The sequence below is a fragment of the Vulpes lagopus genome, chromosome 6, assembly GCF_018345385.1.
Source record: "Vulpes lagopus strain Blue_001 chromosome 6, ASM1834538v1, whole genome shotgun sequence".
Taxonomy (NCBI): domain Eukaryota; kingdom Metazoa; phylum Chordata; class Mammalia; order Carnivora; family Canidae; genus Vulpes; species Vulpes lagopus.
The window spans coordinates 105,542,550-105,568,050 of NC_054829.1; the positions used below are offsets into that span (position 1 = coordinate 105,542,550).

Genomic DNA, 25,501 nt, shown 5'->3' on the forward strand with positions numbered 1-25,501 from the left:
AAGGCAGGCGCTAAACCGCTGCGCCACCCAGGGATCCCAATAATTGTTTTGAAAAGGAAGAAATTAATATAAAAAATAAATTCAATTTTTCTCCAAAAATGAAAAGAGCATCTGTGTGTGTGTGGTTGAGCTAGGTGGCTGCTATCATGAATTCCAGCCCTTAAACCAGTCTAAATAACACACAAATATTTGCTCTGTTTGGCAAAGTTCTTTTTAAAAATATATTTAAATGCTTTTATCTGACAATAGAATATTCAAGTCTAACAAACCTCACACATTTGAATTATGTGTCTTCCAGCTTTATACCTAAACCCTACGTGGAATATCCCCAATTACACTATGTTTTGTTCTCCTTCTTTTCTTCCATCTCCTTTCTACAAACTCCTCAAACTCTACTCCTGCAAGTTAGAAACCACTTTCCTAATAAACTTTGGACAGTCTCAGCTAAAGTTCTAAAAACCTCCAGCTTCTCTGTATTTTACTCTTCTAGGTCACCCACAGAACAATTTGCTCTTAGCCATATTATTTTTTCTAAAAGGAAAAAAGTATTCCATGATCAAACAAGTTTAGAAAACACAATACATTATATTCTCCATTTTAGAGACTCACAATATACAAATAATAGAGTGAATAAATCTTTTATTTGTTTAACCCAGTGTGTCTCTAATTTGTCCTGACAACTTTCTTCTTCAGAAAATTTGTTGACATGAAAAAGAAATGGTGTTCTCAGGAATACTGCAGGACAAACTGAAATACACCAAGACCCCTGAGTGAATGGATTACGGGTCGAAAGACAATTTCAAAGGTGCTCATAAATAGACTGATGGCACCCAAAAGTGAAAGACTCCTAGAAAGCCACTGGACTCCATATTGAACATTTTCAGACCTTTCAGCACAGAATCAAGAAAAAAACACTATGCATCAGTTCATCAAATTTCTAAATAATATTAAGCCAAAAGGAGTTGGAAATTTACTTTTTTTAAATCATTATCCTAAAAAATCCTGAAAGGCTGGAGCTGGGTTTTACAAAAATTTAGCGAAAATAAATATAGAGTTTTAATTTGCCTCCCTCTTCTAAAAACAAACAAAGACCTGTACAATAATAAAAGGAAGACAGGACTTAACAGCAGCATACATAAAAAATACTTCAGGCTTTCATCAACCTTAAACTCAGTGTCGGTAAATACAATTATGGGACCAGCAAGAAAATTCCTGTAATTTTTAGTCTACATGAGTTAGCAGTATAGCATCTAGAACTAGGGAATTTTTTTTTTTTTTGTATTTGCCAGTCAGAACCTATCTGAGCTTTTATTCAAATCAATATTCAACACTTTAAGAATGTAGTAAACGAACAGGAACACCTGAATGAGCTAAGGGCATTGATTCCAAGAAAATAAAAGCATCAACAGGAAATATAGTAAATGATTTCAAGCATTTCAAGAGTTGTCATAGTACAGAAGTATTCAATTTCTTTTTTATATAATTAAGGTGAGGCTCATGTACAAAAGCAAATGGTGGATGCTCATAAGGAGATAAATTTCAACCTAACAGAGGAATAATGCTTTTTAACAAGGCAATCTGAAGACAAAACGGTTTAGTCAAGAGATAATCATAAATTGAATCAACATTTAGCCAGAATGGCACTAAGGGAATTTAAGCATCAGATGCAATGTAAGTCTAGCTAACCTTTAAAGGCCCTCCCAACGTGGAATACTATCAGAGGCAACATTACCATTTGGAGACATTACTAAAAACAACACAACACACTCTATATGGAAATGGGACCATCAAAGCCAGTGGGTACTAGAAGCTGAATCAGGAGAGCTAATTGCTCAATTTTCAGGATTTTGCAAGCCCATTGTTAAATGCAGTCATTAGTAAAATTTTAATTATATGAATTTACAATAAAATAAATTGTATTAAGGCAAAGTTAATAAACACTCAAACTTATCACTTCCTAATGCCACTTCATTAGCTTGAATTCAACCTTGGGTAAGATATTTACACCCAGAAAATCCACAATTACTACAAATCAGGATTTTTTTTGAGAGTAGTTGTTAAAAATTTGTCATCAGCACACTACATCAATAATATATTTAGTCAATAAATATTTATTATGCTCCCATAAACACAGTCTGGGGCTATGTAGAAGTAGAAATAAAAAAAAAAATCTTCCACACAAAACAGAAGAACCAGAAATAAGAAGCAGCTTCTGAACTTAAAAAAATGATCTGTTTTCTCACTGAATAATGAACTGTGGTATATTTATACAACAGAGTTACTCTACAGACTTTAAAAACAATGATGTGAGTCAATCTGTGTAGGAAAGATATTCAACAAATAACACTAGACTCCTCTGGAGAGTGATGAGATACTGTATACCATTTTTAATTGGTAATTGGAAATTGCAAATGTTTGCATTTCTTGGTGTATGTATTATTTTGATAATAACAACAATGGTGTAATCAAACACAAAGAAAGGGTCAACCTTGAGCAAACCTTGACCAGAAGGCAATAAAGATAAGAGAGGAAAGCAACCTTGACAAAGGTAGAAGAAGCAGAGATAAATTCTTAAACCCAGAGAGCACTGGACTGAAAGCCTCCTGCTGAGGGAAAATAATGTATCCTGAAAGTTCTGATCACCTTCCATGTCCTGTTCTTCTAGGGGAGCTGGAAGCGATCTTGTTATTCTTGCCTTCCTTATTCACTGGATATCTTTAAAAGAAAGGTTCTCAAGTGGGAGTGACCCCTAGGGTACATTTAGTAATGTTGTAGACATCTCGAGTTGTAGAAACAGAGGGGTGCACCTGGCATCTAATGCTTAAGGGCCAAGATGCTGCTAAACATCCTACAATGCACAGAACAGCCTCCCATAACAACGAATTACCCAGCCCATGTGGCTCAGTCAGGTAAGTATCTGCTTTCAGCTCAGGTCATGATCTCAAGGTCCTGGGATCCAGCCCCACATTGGGCTCCCTGCTCAGTGGGGAGCCTGCTTCTCCCTCTTTCTCTGCCCCTCCCCATGCTCGTGCTCTCTCTCTCTCAAATAAATAAATGAAATCTGTTAAAAAGTGAGAGAGAATTATCCAGCCCAAAATGTCAATAGTGACAAAGATGACAATCCCTGCACCACTATTGCTTAAGGACACCTGAATGGATTTCTCTATTCTTTATAACCCAGGGGAGTCTACCCAAGACCCAGAAATTCTGTCTTTGCTAGAAAACATGGCCATAGGATCTGAACTGATGTTCAAAAGAGCCTTCAAGGCTTCTTAAAAATAACTACCATAAAGGTAGCCTGAGGAAGGATTATAAATGTTGCACTTGACCTAAAAACTGACAGAGATCATTTTTCTTGAGAAAAACTATCTAGTTGAAGTGCCATTAGCATTTATGCAAAGTATCATAATATTCATTAGAGAACTTCTCAATTTTCTCAGAAGAAAGTAAAATAAATTCAAATACCATCTTCTCTAATTACATGTTGCTATTTTTGAAACTGTGGAAGTAAATGAACTGGAATTATGAGTTCAAATAACAATTTTCATTGTAATTTTAAATCCATTAAAATTAGATACAGTTGGCTATGGGCTATACTTTTGTAACTTTCCTTCTCTTTAAGTCTTCAGTCTGGATATTTGACACCATTATTCCTCTACCAGAGCTTTGCAGACTAGTATTTCTTTAAATAGTAAGGTACACAGCACAGGGTCTCACCCATAGTAAATCACTTTATTATTTAATACTTAATCATAAGTACTGTATCATTTAAGTGAACAAAGACTTTCAAGACTACTATATGATCCTTTTACCTTTGCCAGAGTTGCCAGAAAATCAGTTACCATCCACAATATTTAATTTTTAAATGCTAATATCTAAAATATTTAATGCCTATAATTAACTCTCTTCCCTAGCTAGTAATATGAGACTGCCAGAACATAGGCTGCTTCTGAATGAAGGTAAATATCACTCTACAAAAACCACCAATAACCATGTCGTTTCAATGTGTTCCCACCCATATCCGGCTGCCATTCTAAAATACTTTCTTTCTAGAATGTATAGGAAGGGCCATCATCTAGTTTCACTAATTCTCCTGACAAGATCTCAGTGGGTTGAGCCAAAAGGTGTTAGCAACTGAAACAGGTAAGAGCAGAGAAAACATCCATATACTTGGACATCTGAGGCTGAGCTATTTGGGTGCTAGTAAATAAAGTAAACATGTGAGTTGGTGGGCCCCTAGGTGTCTCAGTGGTTGAGGTCTGCCTTTGGCTAAGGTTGTGATCCCGGGGTCCTGGGATGGAGTCCCCACATAGGGCTCCCCACAGGGAGCCTGCTTCTCCTTCTGCCTATGTCTCTGCCTTTCTCTCTGTCTCTCTCATGAATAAATAAATGAAATCTTAAAAAAAAAAAAAAACCATGTAAGTTAGTAGCAGTACAGGTAGTGGGAGATCTAACAAGGCAGTAACCAACAGGAGAGGCAATTGGTAAAGAATAAGCAAATAAAGCCTAGAATATGGACCAAAGACAAGTTGTGTCAAGTAGCAACACATGAATAAATTCCTATCAATATAATAGGAATACCCAAGGAAAAGCCAAACCAGTGCATATTTAAAGACAAAGCCAAAATGGCCGAAAAAGAAGCACAAAATCCCAGAGGCAACCACATGCTCACAGCAGATAAGCTTGTATAAATAATATAACTGCCTGGATACAGTATCCCAAAACACAAAGGCAAGATCAGCAACTCCTTCTTTAACATTAGTGAAACTGCTCCCTGATAATGAAATACAAGAAGCTGAGTTTTCCAAAGTGGTCTATTACCTTAAACAAATATTCAGTGTTATGAATTTAAAGGCCACTTATGCAACTCATGCCAGTCCTGTAGGCCTAGCAATCAGCACAACCCTCATGGGTCTAGTGCACAGAGTATATAAAGCTAAAGTGAGAGCAACTGTCTTTTAAATGATGAAGTTTAGCAACACTAAGAAAATTATGTACCACATAACCCATAAGCCAACAACAGAAGCAGAGACAGGTTAATAACCATTACTACAATCAATCAATCAGGAAAAAATTTTTTTTGCTTACTTAGAGAATTTTTTTTCCTGCAAAGTTGATCTAGTAATATAGGGGGAAATATGTGCTTCAGTGCAACACTGTGCATTGTCTAGAGCATGCCCTTCCCACTTACCTAATTCTGATTCTTTCTGAGCTATTTAAAACTGTAAGTTGTAGGTACCTAATAGTAAGCAAAATAACTCTGGTCATAAATGCACACATTCTTTCTGAGTGCAATTAACATCCCTCTCTCCCTCCCTCCCTGTGGAAAAAGTCTAGTGTTGCCTCCATTTACCATCAATTTCAATATTCTACCACTAGAAATGTGTCTGGTTTTAAATTCTCCTTTGAACTAGTTAAAACATCTTATCAGTTACTTCTTTAATGATTTAAGTAAAATCTTTAAAACATCTTCATTTTATATCTGTGCAAAAGTCACAATTTTACCTCTTTTTGAAAATTATCTTTAATAGTAATTTTTGAGAAAACAATTAGTTCCTTTTGGGAACTTGATAAAAGCATTGACCTTTACCACTGATATTTCCTCAGTTGCACTGCTGGATTCCATCATAAGAATAGCTGTTGCCCAGGAAAGGCACTGAGGTTTTGAGACCGAAGGGTGAGAATGCCCCTGATGGAACAAATGAAAGGTGGTCCATAAGCTAAGCAGAGTGTCACCAATAGAATGGAGGTAAAATAGAGTTTATATTCATGCTAGAGAAGGCAAGGGAGGGAAGGAAGGCAGAAAGCAGAGTGGACTGACTCTAATAGGACTTCTCATTTAGGAACATAGAAGATCCTCTATGTTTGTAGTTTCATAGATACATAACTACATCCAAAGACAATCCCTGTCTACTCATTTCACCAACCACAGATCACATCAGGGCAACGCTTGTTCATCAAGAGCCTGACAGAGCATCATGTCTCTATGGGTGGGTTTGCTACGTTCACTCTTGGTTTTCAGGAGTTCAATGAACATTTTTCATCTCATCACATCCTGTAACTGTGAGAGCTATGTGAATGTTTCAAAATGCTACTGGCAGAGTTAAAAGTGGAAACTTGTAACAAATTGAAAATGATGAGAAAAATGATGAATGATGCATAATCCACAGGATAAGTGTGACTGATTAGAAAATCCCTCTACCTGGGTTTCCTTCTTGAGGACTGACACTGGAAGCAAAGGTTTTTTGCTCAAACACATGAAAGGCTTAAAAGAATAAAACACATTCTGAGTCTAGTGTGTTATAGGCTCACACACAGAAACAGGAAGTATACCTTAGACTTCTCAATTCAAGGATGGTTTTGACATAAAAATAAATTTTCTTTTTTAATATTGTAAAAAGGGTAACATAAATTTTACCACCAACTCATGGTATTCCTCATATAAAACTTGATTACAGAACCAAGCCAATATCAGGGAAGTATCCTCAGAAGAAGCTGAAGTTTAGAGCATTAAATAGCTTTGCACAGAAGGAAACTATATACAAGAACATAAAAGTCCTGGTTTCTTTATGGATATACTTTCCCAGTGCTAGAGTTTTTCCTTTATTAAACACTTCCAGATGCATAACATGTAGAGTAGTACTAAGCCACCACTGTCAGTTTTGCTTCTTAAGCTCCTGGGAAGTTGTCAGCATAACTGTAGGGCTTGGGAAGTAAATGTAGAGCATAGAGTTTATTCAGTTAAACCTCTTTTTTCCAGCTTACTATAGCTTTGGTTGACATATACGATCTCTCTAGCCTTTAGTACCTGGTCAGTCTTCCTATCTTTACTGTTTTACTGATAATTGTCCTCTCTCAGAAGACAAAGTAACTAAAGTTCAGTTAAAAAGAGAAAAGTCATTTTTCTCTTCCAAGACTTCCTGGAAGTCCATAGGTTAAGACCATATGTATTAAAGAGAAAATAAATTGCTCACGAAAGCTCAATCATTTGTATAGCTGCTATTTCATTCTATTATCTGTCCAATAAGGTGTTGCACTTGGCCAAACTACTGTCCACAACTAGCTACTCAAATGGCAAATGGCATTGCTGATGACTGGACACTCATTTCAATGGGAGGTAGAGTATTGCCTTTCAAATTGCCTTTTGCAGTACTTGTTACAGTGTGACTGTAGCCAGATTTACAGTTTCTCTGTGAAATGTAATGTATATATCATTCACTATTGGATAAAATATTGTTGTTCATGCCTAATTTTTCCCTCTTATTATTTAAACATAAATATCTAATCCATATATTCCCGTTGTACTGTTAATCTCAATTTTAATACATAAACATTATCAGTTTAACACACAAAAACCAATCAAATTTAAAAGTCTCGAAGATCTTAGATGCATCTTTAATAACAACTCTCCCAATATACTACTTGAGGGATAGTTATTTTTTATATACTACTTTATAAACTAAGTATTAACCATTAGTTTAAAAAAATCAACTGCTTTAAATATATACATTTTTAAAAGGCTATGGATTGCCATAACTTGGTGATAAGGTCCCATATTAATACCTAGAATTAAGTAAAAGTAATCTAGAATAAGTAATCTAGAATAAGTAAAAATACAAAGAAATTTGAAAAAAAACACAGAAAACTTATAAACAACAAGAATACTACTAAACCTGAAGGCTTAAAAAATAAGTGACTTTAAGAAAAAGGACAGGGTGGGATATTGATTTTCCAATGAACAGTATTATGCTCAGTTACACAGTGCACCTCCCCAGCTTTCCAGTGCGACTACCATTATTACATCCCTTTTGTTGGACTGCTACAATCCATGAAAGAAACACTATTACATTAAGAATCATTTCTGGATGCTACTAATTTTTAATAAATGATTTTGCCTCTATCATTCCTAGTAAAGTTTCTAGTTACAGAATTTTGGAGGCGAGTTCTGTGATAAAAAGTATATGGTATCCTTAGACTGGGAGCTAAGATCTATTGGACTTCCAGTGATTTTCTATTAGTATCCTAGGGTGTCCTAAGGTTCTTTGGAAATACCTCAGGGGCTACCATGGAGGAGGGAGCTGGGAAGCAGAAAGAAAGAGGATGTGGGATATTGGCCTCTATCCCCTCAGATCTCTGAGGTCAATCAATGTAGCTAACATTGTTTCTGATTTCATTTACCAAGTTAGAATCTTCTGTAGAGAACTCTACAATAAGCCCTAGAGATACACAGATACAAACCAGAACCCTGACCATGGAGCTCATAAATGACATTGGTAAATATGGACTCCCTACCCCTTCCCATAGGAAGTAGAATACAATTATACCATGAGACCACTTAACAGTTAGGGTCAGGATCTGCCCACAACAGTCTCCTGATATTTGACCTACTTCATTCATCTGACCACCCCTCCCCCCAACCAGATTGAGAACCATCCTCAGAAATGTAGTTATTTAAGAAGTTTGTTTCCATTCTAGTTTCATCTGCTTGGACCTTGAGCCCTAATTTTTTCAGTAAAAAAATTATTTTTAGTATTACAAAGTACACTTAGCCCTAGAGTTTGCCAGCATTTCTAGCATGACCTTAAAGTCAAAAGGCTGGGTTTTTGTGTGCTTTGTGGAAATGTTTTACCTTATGATCATATCATGTACCTATAATAATGCCGGCTGGATGCTAGAGCCCCTGAGACACAAATTGGAGTTTCATAATTCCTAGAAGGGTTATACAAACAACTTACCTTTGACAGCTGCCAGACTGACCTAAAATACAGAAATGCTGGGAAAGAATTGTATCAATTTTCAAAGCATATTTCATTCTAGCATCTTAAGGATCAAAAATAAGAACACAATTCTGGCCCTGTAACAGACCTGAAGGAGGGACTCCTAAGAGATTTTTCTCTCCCATTCATTGTTACAAAAAGCAAAACAGGATGCTGGAGACAGAGCTGTAATGGAGAATTCTTCTGACTCCCTTTACATTATAATAAGAAATCTAAAATACCAGGCTTGCTAAAAATAAAGGTAAAGCGATTTGATTCCAAGAGATTACAGGATATAGGTGGCTTTTCTTCCTCCCCTTTTACTCCTCTTACATGTGAACTCTTTGATAAAGAAAGAAAAAATACTCTATCCCTGCCACAACCAGGCCACTTCCAGTTAGACATATTCTGACTCTCAATATTACCATAATGTGCAAACTAGAGCTGGCTACAATTAATTAGATTTACTCAGCCACTTAGCCTAAATATGAAAATTGTACTTAAATATGTGCTGACCACCATATATTCAAATATAAGAATAAAAACATTGTGTATATAACCCAGAAGCCTAGAGTTTCTAAAATCTAAATTATTAATGTCCAAATGAACAGACACCATTTTTGGCATTCCTGGCAATCAGAATAAATAAACAATCAGGCTAAGGAATACAATATGAGAAAAATAAAGAATGCATTTCAACTATCATATGGTAACTGAAGTTGATATAGACACTACAGAAGAAATGATGTCAAAATCATGATAGTGATTCCAAGTGATTCTTGATTCTGAGAAATTACAAAAGATGAGCACAAAATCACCACCTGGTAAATTCAACTATATTAGTTCATTTATTCTAGCTGTTGGAATACTAGCCTCAAGTTCATATATGTGAATTTATCTATTATCTACTAAATAACCAAACTTTTTGACTATTACAAATATGAAATTTACCAGATTAAGTATCTTAAAGCTCATAGGATATTCTAGTCTTCAAATATAGGTGGAAGAAATTATTTGCTTCCTCCATTAATCTTTTGCATTGCAAACCGAAGTCAAGAAATCAGCTAGGAATTTAACTGGGAAGGAACTGCCAGAAGTCCTATTATTCAGCTCAGTACCTCCTCCCTGTGGTCAAAAGGGAAGATGCCTGCCATCTGGTGGCATTTCTTAAAAGAATCCTATATTTATTTAGATGACTTACAGAACAGTCCTTTGAAAGAATATACAATATCAGTGAAAAGTACTCAATTTTAATTTGTAAGCAATTCCACTTCTGCTTCCCACTCTTCTGCATTACTCCTTTTTCAAAGTCAATTTAAAATGTTTTTTAACTGCAAGAATGCTGAACACGTCCCAAATGAAGCAACTGTACATATCTAAGAATTCAATATGCAGGTATTCCACAGTCATTGTTAACACACATTGCGGGGGAAAAACGTGTTAACTATTATGATTAATTAAACCACAACAGGGAATTTCACCCATATTGGTAAACCAGGGAGGGTGTGTGTTTAGCCAGCACCTACGGGACAACAGCCTACAACCCAGACCAACTCATGCATTGTTTTTCACATTCTCAACCTCCATCAAATCACCAAGTAATGTTTATAGAGTGGTAGGATGGAATAAAGACACTTTTTCATAATAGGTTTTGGATGGTTTCCTCTCAAGATAACAAAGATTGATGAGTGTCTAGTGAGGTTCCCCCTGAAGCAGGAAATGGCCCTCCCAGATTATAAAACAGTCCTCATTCTGGCATGTTTCCCCACCAGCTCTCTATTTACCTAATTTTGCCTATGAAAAGATGCCCTCCTTCTTTCTTTCTAGACCTAATTTTGACATTCAAACGGTGTTTTTTTAAATGCCATGTAGTTGATTTTCCCATTAGAAACCAATCAGAAGTGCAAAAGGTTAGTATGGCCCTGTGAAGTTACTTCTCTCCACACATTCATCAAATGAGCTAGAAAGAATTAACTCCTAATGCAAAATGTATGCCCTTTCCTTAAATAATTCCCAGCTCTTTGAAAAACAATTAGCCAGGTAAGTAAAAGAAAAGATTTCAAGAACTAGCTTCTTAATAACTTTTAGACAAGAGAAAACAGAAGAGAAGCTAAAAACAAGAACACTGCTTCAACAGGCAATTTGTCCCTGGTCCTTTGGGTGACAGGGCATTTTGCCAGCTGCCATTATTGAAGCAGCCAAAAGTGTTACACCCAAACTGTTGTCCTCATTAGGACTGAAACCACTTAACATGAATGCTTTGAGGTGCTTGGATGTCATATTGTATTGTTTGGCTTTACCAAAATAGAGGAAAGCCTGCTATTCTCATTTAAATAGCATGTATAGCATTTTAATTTGCTTTCTTTCTGCAAACCATTTCTGACTATTCTTTACCTTACATAATTGAAAATCTACACATTATTATGCCCTTACTTGCACTCTTTCCATTCACTGTGCAGCTGGTGAGGAAAAATGTACAGCATAAGTGAAAAACCATGTTCGTAGGAAATACAAGTTTCATATGATAAAGTAAATTTATGTTCACAAAGCAATATAAAGGTCTCCTCATATGATGGGAAGGGGTGCACAACCTTCAAGCTACAGTTAACATTTATTTCCACCAAAAATTGAGACGATGCCACAAAGCCAGCCACGGGAGGCTGTATCATACTCACATACATGAATCAGAGGAACTTTTCCTTGTCTACATTTACTCTTTTATTTTTGTTTAAAATCATTTTTATAGACTTGCAGGGTATATAGAGACCTCCAAAGTTCTACAGTATTTCTTTATTATCTCTAGATAAACTTTCTAAACAGATGACTAGCCATGCTCCACTTCATCATTATCAGTGAATGGAGAGGAGCCAGGTCCATTGGCACTGTTCAGTACCACCAGGCAGGAAGTTTTGACTCTTATTCAACCCAAATCTTGCTGTTTCCAGAAGAAAAAAAAAATGTAGTAGAATAAATCACCTATCTACCACAAGACTTTATATATTAAAGTCACTCTTTTGTTTCATTTGCGTATCAGTATAGCCAAATTAGGTATCTAATTTGACCATAAATTCTTGGAAAGCCAAAAGCCAGGTGAGGTAACGCAAAGCAGCTTTTTATCCATTGCTAGAGCTTTTATTTGTAATCAAGAGCCAGATTTTCTTATATCATGATTTCCCCTACGCTGAATTTCTCCACCTGCCTACCCCACCCCAGAAAAGAATAGAACAAAAAAGTCCTTGATATTTACAACATGAAAGAAATTGTGGTCATGTGCTCCAAAGCACATAGTTATTTTTCTTGGTCGCACTTGTCATGACTGTAAATTCATGTCATTTTAAAACAAATGTCTGTCATCCTCATTGAAATGTAAGCTCCATGGGGGCAGACACCAAGTGTGATTCGTTTATCAGCATATTCCTAGTATCTAGCCTCACATTTGACACACAGAAGGCTCTTTATAACTAGAGAAGCAACAAATGCACTTCAAAACCATTCTAGTCCAACACTCCTATTTTGGGGCTATGAAAATAGTCTATAAAAGTCATTCTTGGAAATGACTTGCCCAAGATTATATAACATGTTAATGACAAAGCCAGGATTATAACTAGATTCTTTACTGCCCATTCACATTCTCCATCCATTATGACACAGAGGTTCTTATATCTAATACCCTGGCCAAACCACACCACTGATGAGTAGGATACAGAAACATTTCTGATCTAAACATCTTTTAGTTGGCTGCCTGGCTCCCAGTGTTCTTTACCAGTTGGAACATGGAAACCCTGCTATAAATGTGCCTGGTTTATACATACTTTATGTAGGGCTCCAAGAACAAAACCCAAAACAACATTCTATAGCCATAGCAAACAGCCAATTTATTCTCTCCTATGAGTGTCAAGTTTTAAGAAGCCAAGCCACAGATGCCAGCTGAATTTCTATGGTTCAGCTATTACTACATCAAATATTGTCCTAAGTAGAGCTCCACTTTATATGGCTCTTTAAATTTTATTTTAGGGTTTCTTTAAATCAAATATTCAAAAAATAGAGCTTCTCCTCAGCATATGAAAAAAATAACTGTAAATTTTCAGGGGTCAACAAAGGTGATTTAGAGTACAGTAATGGTTACCCAATTCTATAAATTTATTTTAAAAATTATTTTAATTAAGACACTTAAAATGGGTAAATATAAATTATACTTCAACAAAGCTGTTAAAAAATAAGTGTGAAAATGAGTCAGTTCAAGTGCTTCTTTTAGAAAACATTTGGTATCAAAACTATAAAGACATATCTTCATACTCTTCTAAGCACAAATTTTAACTACTTCAATCATGGTTTACCTACAAGGGCAAAAGCTTTTCCTTCAAATTTGGTAAAAATAATTTAGTAGACTAATATAAATATCTGAAAAGAACCAATCTCCATTGATGTAGCACTAAGAGATACTGACTTAAATGATTATCTGCATGAATTCTCTACAGATCTATTTGCTTAATTAGGCATAGTATTCTAGTTCAAAACCTGCCATTAACTAGCCATTGGGTTTTGGGCAAGCTATATACATTTCCAGGGCTTTTTTTCCCACCTATATCATGTGTCCCCATGGACCAGATAAGATTTAAGTAGCATATATTATAAAGAATAATAACTGCTATCATCTAGTGAATAACCACTAAGAAGTCACACTTTAGGTAAATTATCAATCTCTGAGAAAGGTAGTGTTAGCCACTTTTTTTGCAGATGAGGAATTTGGAACATGAGAAGTTTGACCAAGGTCCTACAGTTATTTAGTAGTAGATCTAGGATTCCAATTCTGCCCAGCTCCAAAATCTACATACACTCTCTATTGTTCATTATACTTTCTGTACATTATACTACTGTTCATTATACATTATACTAAAGTAAGTATACTTTATACTTTTGTCAGATATGGGCATGAACCCAACCCTCCTTTACTATGCTAAGTCAATCACCTTCTCTGAGTCCAGTTTCTTCATCAGTAATTATGATATTATAAATACTTAACTACCAAAGGTTATTGGGAAGAGTAAATGAGAGTGCTTCCCCTACAATTAAAAACTATTCAATTATAGTCTCCCATCCCTCTCCCACAAAAGTTCCTTCTTGTGGTAAAAAAAAAAAAAAAAAAAAATCTATAGATTCTATGACTTCCTTGCACCCTACCTGGATAAGCCTCATGGAGACTAAGCTCTAACAAAAGCAATTAAAGTGAACACAAACAACACAGCATTGGCCCTTTGCTATCAGTCCTTGGCTCTATGACGGAGACTGTCAACAAGAGTGTCAACTTCAAGGGGTGGGCATCTGTCCACAGGAACTGAGCTGAGGTCACAGACTTGTCTGCCCTACAAACAGATGTCTGGGTGACAAGTCTTAGTCACTGCAAACCAGGGTAAAAGCCAAACCAGGTGGGAAGCTCTATATCTCCTTTCTAATCCGTTTGGCCAGGCCATTCATTCCCTAAGACAATACATCACTAACCATAATTCAAAATAACTGGTTTTCCCCTAGGATACTATTTTCAACATAAGGTCTTTATTTTGATGATATCTAATTATTCCACAAGCAGAAAAAAAGCATATCTGTAATAATGATTTATCAGAAAGAAACCTATTTGATTCTGCATATTGACTGGAATGTGCACCTTCAAATATTTACCTTACAAGTAACCTGGTGAAATTTGATGTAATGTGGAGCTCTAGTGGTGGCAAGAAAGTAAAGCAGCCATTTGTGAGAACCAACAAAAAGCCAAGGAAATCACCATTTACCATTTATCTATGTGTTATTATGATAAAACCACCACTTATTATTAAATTAATACATAAAGAAGAAATGGTTCAAAATAATATTCCAAGACAATATAAAGTAAACTCTAAATGTAATGGCTTTCCTCCAGATTACAAATTAGACCTCAACAACTAATTTACACCAAACATCAGGAACCAGATTTAACCACAAAAAACAACTTAGTGGTTTCACCAAGTTCACTAAGAATCCTATTAATTAAATACTAGCTATTTTTCACATAGCTAACAAGAATACTGTACACAGAAAATTCTGGACTCTAAGTGGTATAATCAATGAAGTCCTGTACCAACTGTCTTGGGAATTTAAATAATCCCTACAGACTGGTGAGGTTATTAGAAGTTAATTCCTGCACTAGAAAAGTGCCTTCCTTGAATTTCTGACTTCTGAGGTCTATCCCAACTTAAAATGACCGAGAATGAAACCTAAAATGTCAAACATTAAGTCTTTGTTTTCTTGTTATCTAATGTTTATGTCTCCTCAATTGAAAGGGCTTCCTTAAATATATGTATATATACAGCTCCATTATGGTCAACAATGTAGCAGAACATAAATAATAAAATTTTTATGATGTACAAGCAGGAGTTGACATTTGAAACTTCTAAACATGGTGCCTGGTTTAGCCGTATCAAAATAAGTTATCATGAGAAAAAAGAAAAAAAAACCTCAGAATATGAAAAAATACAGGACCTAGCCTTTCCATACATAAGTATCTTAGGTATCATGTTCCTGAACATTAAAGAAAATGTAACAGACTCATTTTCCTATAAGTGATGATGAAAAAAATGAAAATGCTCATAAATGCATTAACAACATTTATCTGAAATAAAAATCTCAAGACTCATGGAAGATTTTTATGGCGTATATGTCAATTGAATCCACTAGATGTTTTCCAATGGAGACATTCCAATGGTTCTTTCACTGCTAGAAAGCTACAGTTGATGGACTACCAAGACTCAGACGTTTGTGAATGTAGATTTAATGGTTACACAGGAGTTTTTATTCATTGATGTCTCTCTTCTCTATCCTTCTATTAATATGCTGTCATTAATAGAATTCCCTAATGCTACACAGAAAAATGAAAAGATACAACAGCTTTTTCTGAGAAGTCATCAAGAACGCAATAGTCTGTAATGAGAAGCTCAAGATAAAGAACTAATTTCCTTTCAGTCCTCATCATTAGCAATAGGATAGCAGAGAGAACATTTTTGATAGAAAAGAACAAAAGCAGGTGTGGAAGTTAAGGTAATTTACTAACATAACCTTATGTCAAAGGGAACAAATGGAAATCTGTACTAATGTAATACTGGCCACCAGGGAATTCAGAATCTAACATGTTCTGCAGTCCTTTTCACCACAGACATGAAAACTGAATAAAAATGAAGAATATTTTTCAATCTGTGCATCTAAGAACTTTGTCTTTGTATGCCATCTTGCCTATATTTTCCTTGGTGATTATCTCCTTTGCTTTCCCATAACAGGCATTGGTATGCTGCTTAAAATAATATTTGGGGCTTTATCTGCCATTCTTTTGACTGAGACATGTTGATTTTATTAAAGTAAGTTGGGCCTGCATTCTTTCTTTACTATTATTCCAGGTAGACTTGACAGATACAGGACTTTTGTTTTAAAAATGCTCTGCTATGGAGGAAACCTTGTTAAATAAGTTCCATTTTACCTGCTGGGCAGTTGCACTCTGAAGGTGCTTCTCTGGCAATTCTTATTTTAGCCATATGTTCATAGGATTTCTGTAGGAAAGAAGAGGTATTATCATCAGTTGCATGGTAGAGAAATGGATTCTTTAGGAACTCTCTGGCCATATGCTTGATTTACTAGCATTTGATAGCCTGCATAACTAACCTTTACATATGGACTTGGACTTTAGTCAAAAGGTAACAGTACCCAAGCCCTAAAAAAAGAAATGACTACTGACATGGTATCAAGACTACTGGACTTGTACAATATTTTCCTCCATTCTTCAACTACCACCACCCTTCTCTTTCTCTTTCTCCCTCAGCTCAAGCATATGCAGTCAATGCAAAAACTTGGCTTTAACATGTTGTAGCTTTAGGTAAGTTACGGGTTTGAAAATAGCCAATATCTTATATATAAAGGTCAAGTGCTTATCATGTTGTGCCATAACCACTGCCAAACAGCCTCTCTGTTGGAAGAGCAAACTCCAGAAAACCCCCTAACTCTAGTCTAATGCCACCCCTGGTTTTGATAAATAGAACCTAGATTCCTTTCAACTCTCAACTGCAATGGCTCTGCATTCATAAACACCCTTACCACTGCATCCTTTATTAAAATAAAAAAAAATAAGGTACAGCTACAGTTTTTTCTTTTTAAACATAAAATATGAAAACATTTGATGTGTGAAATGTTCGATCTAAAATCATATATAGGGTCATTTCACTTTTAAGAGTGATTACCATTTGTATATTAATAGTACCTATAGACCTAACCTTCTTATAACATATGAAGGACATAACCGATGTTATCTCTGCAAGGAATATTCTCCACAAGACTGGGAAAGATTCTTATGTCACTCTAGGAAACTAAAAAAGAGATAAAATGCCACCCTGCCATTCTGGCCACCCTTCCCTCTTTCACTCCTCCATATATATATATATATATATATATATATATATATATATATATATATTAAGCATGCAAACATTAAGAGTGAGGATAGATGATAGAGACAGGGTGATATCAAAGGACGTGCATATACATATATATGCTACAGGGAGCAGAGATAGATGGTCACCTAGCGTATGCACACACAGCCACACCAAGTATGCATATGGGAAGGGTAAAGGCTGGTCGTGTACACAGAATCACGCCTGTGCAAGATATTATCCACGTGCAAAAATACCCCAGCCTTTCACACCTGAGCCAGAAGTCGCTCCACTTTCTCTTGCACCATTGCTTTGAGCTGATCCAGGCAATCGGGAAGCAGATGGATGGAAGTGTCCCCTTTTGCGGATTCGAGAGCAGCGATCCTCGCCTGGAGGTGGTTGGTTTTCACCCCCAGGTACAGACAAGACATCACGGCCACCACTGACAGAAGGGCCGCCAGGGCGGTGCACGGGGGCACGGGCCAGGCACAACGCTGCCCGGCGGGTCTCGGGTTCTCGGAGCCTGGCTCCCGACCTCCACCCTTCCCTGCATGCTTCTTCACCAGCATCGTGGAGGGATCAGCTGCCTCGGCTTCGCCTGCCACTCTCTACCACTTCCGAGAATCTTGAAAGGAAGGGAAAAGGACGATTCCTCCAAAGTTCAGTCTGGGTGGCTGCACAACTAGTTGGCGGCGACCGAGCCGGGGCGCGGAGATGAGGCTCCGCTCTCAGCGCCGAGACCAGCAGACGTGGACCATCCTCTCTCCGCTCTCTTCTCTCTCCCGGGCTGGGAGTGAAAAGCACCCTCAGTCCGAGGACTGGTGGCGAAAAAAAAAAAAAAAAAAAGATAAAAACCGGAGTGAAACCCACCCGATGGCCCTCCTGGCCCCTCAGGGGACGCACACCGCGGAAGGGGTCCCCGAGAAAGGCGCCCCGGGCCCAAGGGACAGCGCGACAGGAGCAGCGAGGGGCGGCCGCTCGCCCCCGCCACCGAGCACCCGACCTGTTGCGTCTGTTCGTTTGCCCTATTTCTGCCTATTCAGTGTTTTTCCGCACGCCGACCTGTTTGCCACCTAGACTCAGTTCCAGGCGAGAGAGGCTGAGAGAGACCGCGAGAGCGCAGCGCAAAAGAGACGGCGAAGGGGGAGAGGAGAGGAAAACGAAATGACCCAAGGAGCAAATTCGAGCGGCGACGCCGAAGTCGCGGCTGCCCGAAGTGTCTCCGCAGCCTCGCGTGTGCGAGCCTTAAATACCCTCCGGGATGCTCGTGCGTGTGTGCGTGTGTGTGTGTGTGTGTGCGAGCGCGAGTGAGTGCGCGCGCGCTCCGAGCGCGACGGCCCTCCCCCGACCCCCTCCCGGCGGCGCCCGGCCTCGGGCCTCCAGCCCCCGGCTCCCGCTGCACTGCGCCCCCTTCCCAGAGCCCCGGCGGAGGCCGCCTCATTAGCATAATGTATTCACCTTCGCCCTGCCCGCGGGCTCCGCCGGGGACCCTCCGAGGGGGCGGAGAGCTCGAGAGGGGAGCTGAGCGGGAGGTCTACATTAGCATAATATATGCAAATAGCGGAAGCGGCCACCGTGATTGGAGGGGAGCCTGGCGACCCCTCCCCCTCCGCGGAGTAACTTCAGCGTCCCCTAGGGCCGCATCTCCCGCCCGCGCCGGGGGCCGAAGCGGGGTCGGCTGTGAGGAAGGCGGCTGCTCTGCCTTATCCAGTCTCGGCCCAACGACCCCTCTTTATCCCTGTTAAATATGGAGAAATGGCCTCCGGGAGGGAAGAAGTGAAGCAGAGAAAGCTCTGGCTCTCCAGATCTTCACTCCAAAGCTGCGGCGGGAGCTGCCGTGACTTATCCCCGCCCCCCCTCCTCGTTCACTTTCCCACATGCCCCGAGGCGAAGTGTCTGACTGACGCCTGAGGTAAATGTCCCCACTTCCCTCCTCTCCCACGGCCGCGCTGCAGAGCCTCCGACTGGGGGAAGTTTCTCTCCCTTCCCCCCAGTTTCCTTCTCTCTGGAACGGGGCTGAGTCTCCTCCTCCCCTCTCGGTGTTCCTAGTCTGCACTAGGGTGCTAATGCGTTTTCCTGATTCCCCGTTTTGTGGGATTGAAAAAGGCAGCGTGGAGGTACACACATTTCTCAGGATTTAGGAAAGTACTGAAGAATGAGGTCAATTTTTCCTTTTACCTGACTCTCCTCCTTCTGGGTCAAATTACAAGTTCTCTAATAGGATTTTGGAAAGTAGGCAATAAATAGCATTTTACATCCAATTGACTTCGAAAAAGAAAAATCGTACCTCTTATTCCAAAAAGTCCCTTCTTATCTCCTCCTTCCCACGAAAAAATTATCACTATTTTTCTTATCCTTCTTAATTAAGCTAGTGTCAGGTCGATGCTCATTAATGGAAACAATCAAGGAAATACTGCACTAAGCTGTCTTTCACAAACGCAAAAAAATATTGCTAGGTATGAAGCAGGGTAAAGATGTTTCAACATTTGTTTTTGGAGAAGACAGGAATGAAAAAAGAGTAGGAGAGAAAATAGACACAACATCGGAGGAAAACAGTGAATTGTGCTATAAAATCAAAAGCAAAATTCCTTCCAGTTGCATTAGACAGTTGTTTTAAAGGGCGGTCCCAGATTGGCGACATGAACTGAGACAGAATCAACTGACACCTACTGAATCAGAAACTACTATTAATGATTCAGAAACACAGATCTGTGTTGTAAGGAGCCCTCCTAATGATTCTGATGCAAACTCAAGCTTGAGAACCACTGGTGTAACACTTTACAGAATTTTTGACAATACATCGTCTCATAACCCTGTGATGCCAGTAAGGAATCATTGGCCCCATTTTACATATAAGGAAACAATTTTCAAGTCACATTTAATTGTGATTAAACGTGTTTCTAAGAAATAGCAGCCACAGAATAGGTACAAATTTTAATATGTCAACTCTTTTTTGAATTACCAATTACCTCTCTAAACCATTCCTTGGTCTTCTTTGCAAGTATTTTCCTCTGCTCTCTGAATGTTTAGGTCCTTAGGTCTCCTTAGGTCTCTATCTTATGCCATCTTCTAACTCCGTACACAATCTCCAATGGTGCTCACAATTATCATCCATAAACTGATGAGAAATAAATCCATATCGCAAGCCCAAACCTCTATCCCAAGCCTCAGACATATATAGCAAACTGCCTGTTTGATCATTCTACTTGGATATCTCCTAAGCAATTCAACATAACCTGCATCTTACCTCCAAACTCTACCTTTCCCTTTGTTTCCCATCTCACTAAATGGAGCTGCCATCCACCCAGTGTCCCCAAGCCAAAATACCACCAATAAGCCTTGCCTTCCAGCTTGCCCTCCTCTCCTCATCTACTTTAATTCCTTCAATACTTTCCATTGTCCGTAGGATGGAAATAATATGTCTTACAAATCACCACCTAGTGTCTGTCATCTCCCTTTTTTCAGCTCATATTCCCCCACACACTCTCCATGCTACCTTCTCTAATGGAAGTATGGAGATAGAGAATGAAGAACTTTCTTTGGGGTAAGTCACCACTCTTATGAAATTTCAGTAGAAAGGCCATTTTTTGTGTTGACTAATGTTGACAGTAGGTCACACATTTAATTTGGATGGTGCAGTGTTCTTATGACACTATACAAATTGGTCATGAGAAGGTACATTAACAGCTTTTTCAAGCTCTCAGAACTGTCAGATCTTAGTAGAGAGACAGAGTTGGAATTTTGTGGACTTGGGATCTTTAGCCAGAGGATTAATTTTGTTTTATTTCTTTGGTGGGCACAATACCTCAGAAATGTACCAGTCATTATCACTAATATTTCAAAATCCAGTAGATTCTCTGCATCAAGCCCAGAGAAGACATGGATCAAGAAAGCTCTGGGGATCTAAACCCATATTGCTGTATAGAATCATCAGAGCACAGTTGTTTTGGTTCCTAGGTGGAAAAGCTTTCAAAAAAGTAAAAATAGCACTAAAAATGTTATAGTCCAGCTGACTCAGATTTGCCTAAGACTGGTATCAGTAGTAAGAAAAGGCAAGCAGCTAGTTGTAGAATAGATACGTGATTGGAAGAATAATGGACCTCTAAAGATATCCACATCCTATTCCCCAAAACCTGTAAATGGGGAATATTTGGATTTACAGATGTGATTAAGTTAAGAATCTTGTGATAGGGAGGTTTTCTTCTACCATGTGGGTGGCCCCAGTATACCCACCAGGGTCCTTTTCAAGAAAGAGAGTCTCATAGTGAGAGGAGATGTGACCACAGAAGCAGAGGTCAGAGTGATATGAATACTAGCTTCGAAGATGGAAGCAAAAAAAAATATGGGCAGGCCCCAGAAGCTGAAAAAGTCAAGGGATGAATTCTCCCCTAGAACCTCCAGAATGAATGCAGCCTTACTAACCCTTTGGTTTTAGAACTTCTGACCATTAGAACTGTAATTAATGTGTTTCTGTTGTTGCAGCCCCTGAGTTTATGGTAATATGTTATCACAGCAATAAGAGCTAATAGAGTCTCAGTCACAAGAAGTCAGTCTTCATCTGCTACAGCATCCTAAGCACTATTATAACCACTGTAATGCCCTATAACTCAAGCAGGCCCTGCAATAACAATCCCTGTCTCTCAAATGTTTGTGCATTCCTATTTTACTGACACACCCATTGGGAAAGAATTGGAGATATATATGCCTTCTCCCATGATATGTAAAATTAGGATGCCTTCTACTGAAGCATATTAAACAGAATAAAATATGTTCTGTTTCTTTGATGCCTTCCATTGGTGCAACTCAAAAACAATAAACCAGTCAAGCTGTAAAGCTACTCTCATCTCTTCTCCCTAGCCTAGCCCCAGACATGACCCAGGACTCAACATTACTGCTAGCACTACTGTTACCTATCTCCAGGCCCCCGAAAAAAAGAAATAAACAGACTTCTCATAGAGAAACATAGAAGGAAGTTGAAGTGAGAAAGAAGGTGAACAGAAGAAAAACAAGATAAAGAAAAGAAAATGAAGATAGAAGAAAAGAGCTTTTTAACTAAGCAGAACTGTTTGGTTTTTGGTTTTCGTTTTTTTAGAAAAAGGCATCGTCCACTCCTATTTGACTCTAAGAGGCTGATCAATAGAGAATATATAAAATGAAGGTGAATTAGCACATACTCAAAATATCAATGTCTTATGTGTAATGTATTTTTTTTTTTAAGATTTACTTATTTATTCGAGAGAGAAAGAGAGAGCATGTGCAGGTGGTGCTGGTGCCAGCAGTGGGGCGTAGCAAAGGGAAAAAATCTCAAGCACACTCCCTGCTGAATGCAGAGCCCCACCCAGGACTTGATCTCAGGACACTGAGATCATGACCTGAGCCCAAATCAAGAGTTGTCACTCAACTGACTGAGCCACCCAAGTACCCTCCAGTGTCTTATGTGTATTTAGAAAGATTCTCTGACCTAAATAAATAGCTGGAATAATCATGTTATGCTGTTTTTAGATATTGATTATATGACACAGAAGTATTTTACTTGGTTAGAAAATATCTTTTAGCAGCACGAATTTTTAGGTACCTAAAACCACAATTTTAACGAAAGTTCACCACCACAGTTCTCCAACAGAAGTAAATGTCTGAGAAGGTTTGTAGCCATCTTTGCACACCCACAACCACCCGCTGTGTACTTTAATAAAGAAGATGTTGGAATAAATTATGTGTCGTATTGAGCATGCTATTTCATAAACTTCAGATGAGAATGTGGTCCCAGAGAAACATCTTTTAAGAAGACAAAGTTTCCCAAATAGAATGGAGTAGGCAGTGAAGTGAATTTAGAAGATGCAGTTCTCCCACAGCCAGGCACATTTCAATAAATCACAAACAAATTATGAATATCTTTAGGAACAGAAGAGCAGAAAAGTAGGATTTGGCTCTAGTGACAGGCTGAAAAATTCCTTTTCAGACAGATCAAGGTACTGATCCCATTTACACAAGCCTGGTTAAGCAAGGGGTTTATAACTGTATGACTCCAATCATCTAGATAACACAAGCCCTTCAAAATCTCATTCCTCTCTGAAGAATCAGTTTTATGTTTATTTATTGTTCTGTATTTGTTTTGTTTCATTTGGAGGAAGGAGATTAACTTTTTCCCATACCTTAAATAATAATTTTAACTATTAATTAAATTAAATTTTATTTTAAATTATTATCTTATTAGTCTTAAATAATAAGATAATAATAGATTTTCCCAAAATTTGCTAATTTAATGGCTGATTCTAACAAAAGCAACTCTTCATCGAATTTACCAAATCAGGGACGCCTGGGTGGCTCAGTGGTTGAGCATCTGCCTTTGGCTCAGGTTGTGATCCTGGAGTCCCAGAATGGAGTCCTGTATTGGGCTCCCACAGGGAGCCTGCTTCTCCCTCTGCCTATGTCTGCCTCTCTCTGTGTGTCTCTCATGAATGAAGAAATAAAATATTTTTTTAAAAAAAGAATTTGCCAAATTTGCCAAAAAAAAGAATTGCAATGCTATGTGAACAGAACATATTTGTAGCATTGATTCAGATCATGGTTACAAGCACAAACTCTAAGGCCAGACTGCGTGGTTCATAACTCACCTCTGCCATTGAATAGTTGTGTGACTGTGGATAAGTCACTAAAACTTCTCTGTGCCTCAATATTCTCATCTATAAAACAAATATAATAATAGGTTTGCAATGAATAATATGTGTAAAGCATTACAGTATCTAATACTAAGTGTATTGTAAATTTTAAATCTTATTGGCGCTATTATTATTATTACTTTGAAAGTGTGGATCTACTAATCCACAAACACTATAGGGCAATAAAATGTATATTCTTATACTATGAGGGACCTCTATATCCTAATCATGATTTTAGTCCTATCTCAGTTTACAAGAATAAAATAGTATTAGGGCAGTCTTTTAGCTATTGGATGATTTGAAGAATTCTCTAATCCAGGCAACCGTTAATGTGTTTTGTCTCATTTTAGAATAGTTTTACCTATTGTGGAACTTCATAAAAATAGAAGGATATGATATGTATTCCTATATGCCTGACTTCTTTGCTTAACATACTGTTTTTGAGATTTATCCATAATGTTGTATGTAATGCCATTTTGTTTATTGTAGAGCAATAGTCCATTGTATACAACACCTTGTTTATGCATACACTTATTGGTGGACATGTGAATTGTTTCCAGTTTTTGCTATATGAATGAAGCTTCTATATATATTCAATGCACAAGTTTTTTATTTTGTATATTTCAAAAACAACAAAAAAATTTTTTCATGTAGAAACGGCTAAGATACTTTTTATGAAGAAGAATAAAAAAGACTTAGATCTATCAGATAGCAAAATAAATTATAAAGGTATAATAACATAGTTTAGTTTTACTGCAGAGGTAGAAATTAAGCCAAAGAAACAGAATTAAGAGACCAGACACTAACCCACACATAAGCCTTAGAATGGGAAAGAAATGACATTGAAGAGCAGTGAGGAAAAGATGGACTTTTCAAACAATTCAACTGGAACAATTGTATGTTTGCATAGAAAAAAAATTAATTCAATCTTTTCTTCATGGAATGAATAAAAATTAAAAGCAGATGGTTTATAAACCTAAATATAGAAAGTAGTAATATCAAATATTTAGAAGATGATGGAGAATATCTTCATAACTTTAGATTAAGGCAAGACTTTTTGTAAATAAGTCATAGCACTAGCCAAAGATGAAATGATTGATAAATTGGAATACATTAAATAAAGAACTTTTATTTATTCAAAAAGAAAAATATCCAGACAGCCCAATAGAAAAGTAAGCAAATGCTTAAATAAGCACTTTTACAAAAGGAAAACTGCAAATAACCAATAAACATTTTTAAATGGTGTCCAACCCCATAAATAGGAAAATGCACATTGAAACCATCATATTGTACCACTACTCACCTACCAGAATGGCCAGATAAAGGAGACAGGCAGTAACAAATGTAACAAATGTGGAGCAACCAAAACTCTCATACCCTGTCAATTAGAATGGAAATTTGCACAAGCACTTTAGAAAATGGCTTGGCATGATCTGTAGAACCGAACATGCACAAACTCTTTGTGGAAGAATTTTAAAGGGAACAACAGTGAAAGTCTGAGTATCTAGAATGCTCTGTCAATAGAAGCCACATAGCCTTCTGGGAGACCTCAGATGGGGACTTAAAGGAGAGTGAGGAAAACATCCATGAGGAAATAAATTCTTGTCATGTAGTAGCAGATGTTGCAACACTATTGCCTACA

General features: G+C 37.7%; 1 protein-coding gene across 1 annotated transcript in view; it reads right to left on the bottom strand.

Moving 5' to 3' along the window:
* The window catches only part of COL25A1 (collagen type XXV alpha 1 chain), a 444,869-nt gene extending 427,100 nt beyond the window's left edge, over positions 1–17,769 (bottom strand). Inside the window, exons 1-2 of the mRNA XM_041759382.1 lie at positions 17,473–17,769; positions 16,258–16,327 (exon numbers count right to left, since the gene is read on the bottom strand). Of these exons, the coding sequence (XP_041615316.1) occupies positions 16,258–16,327; positions 17,473–17,769 (367 nt within the window). The remainder of the gene's footprint in view (positions 1–16,257; positions 16,328–17,472) is intronic.
* Positions 17,770–25,501: the final 7,732 nt, after the last annotated feature.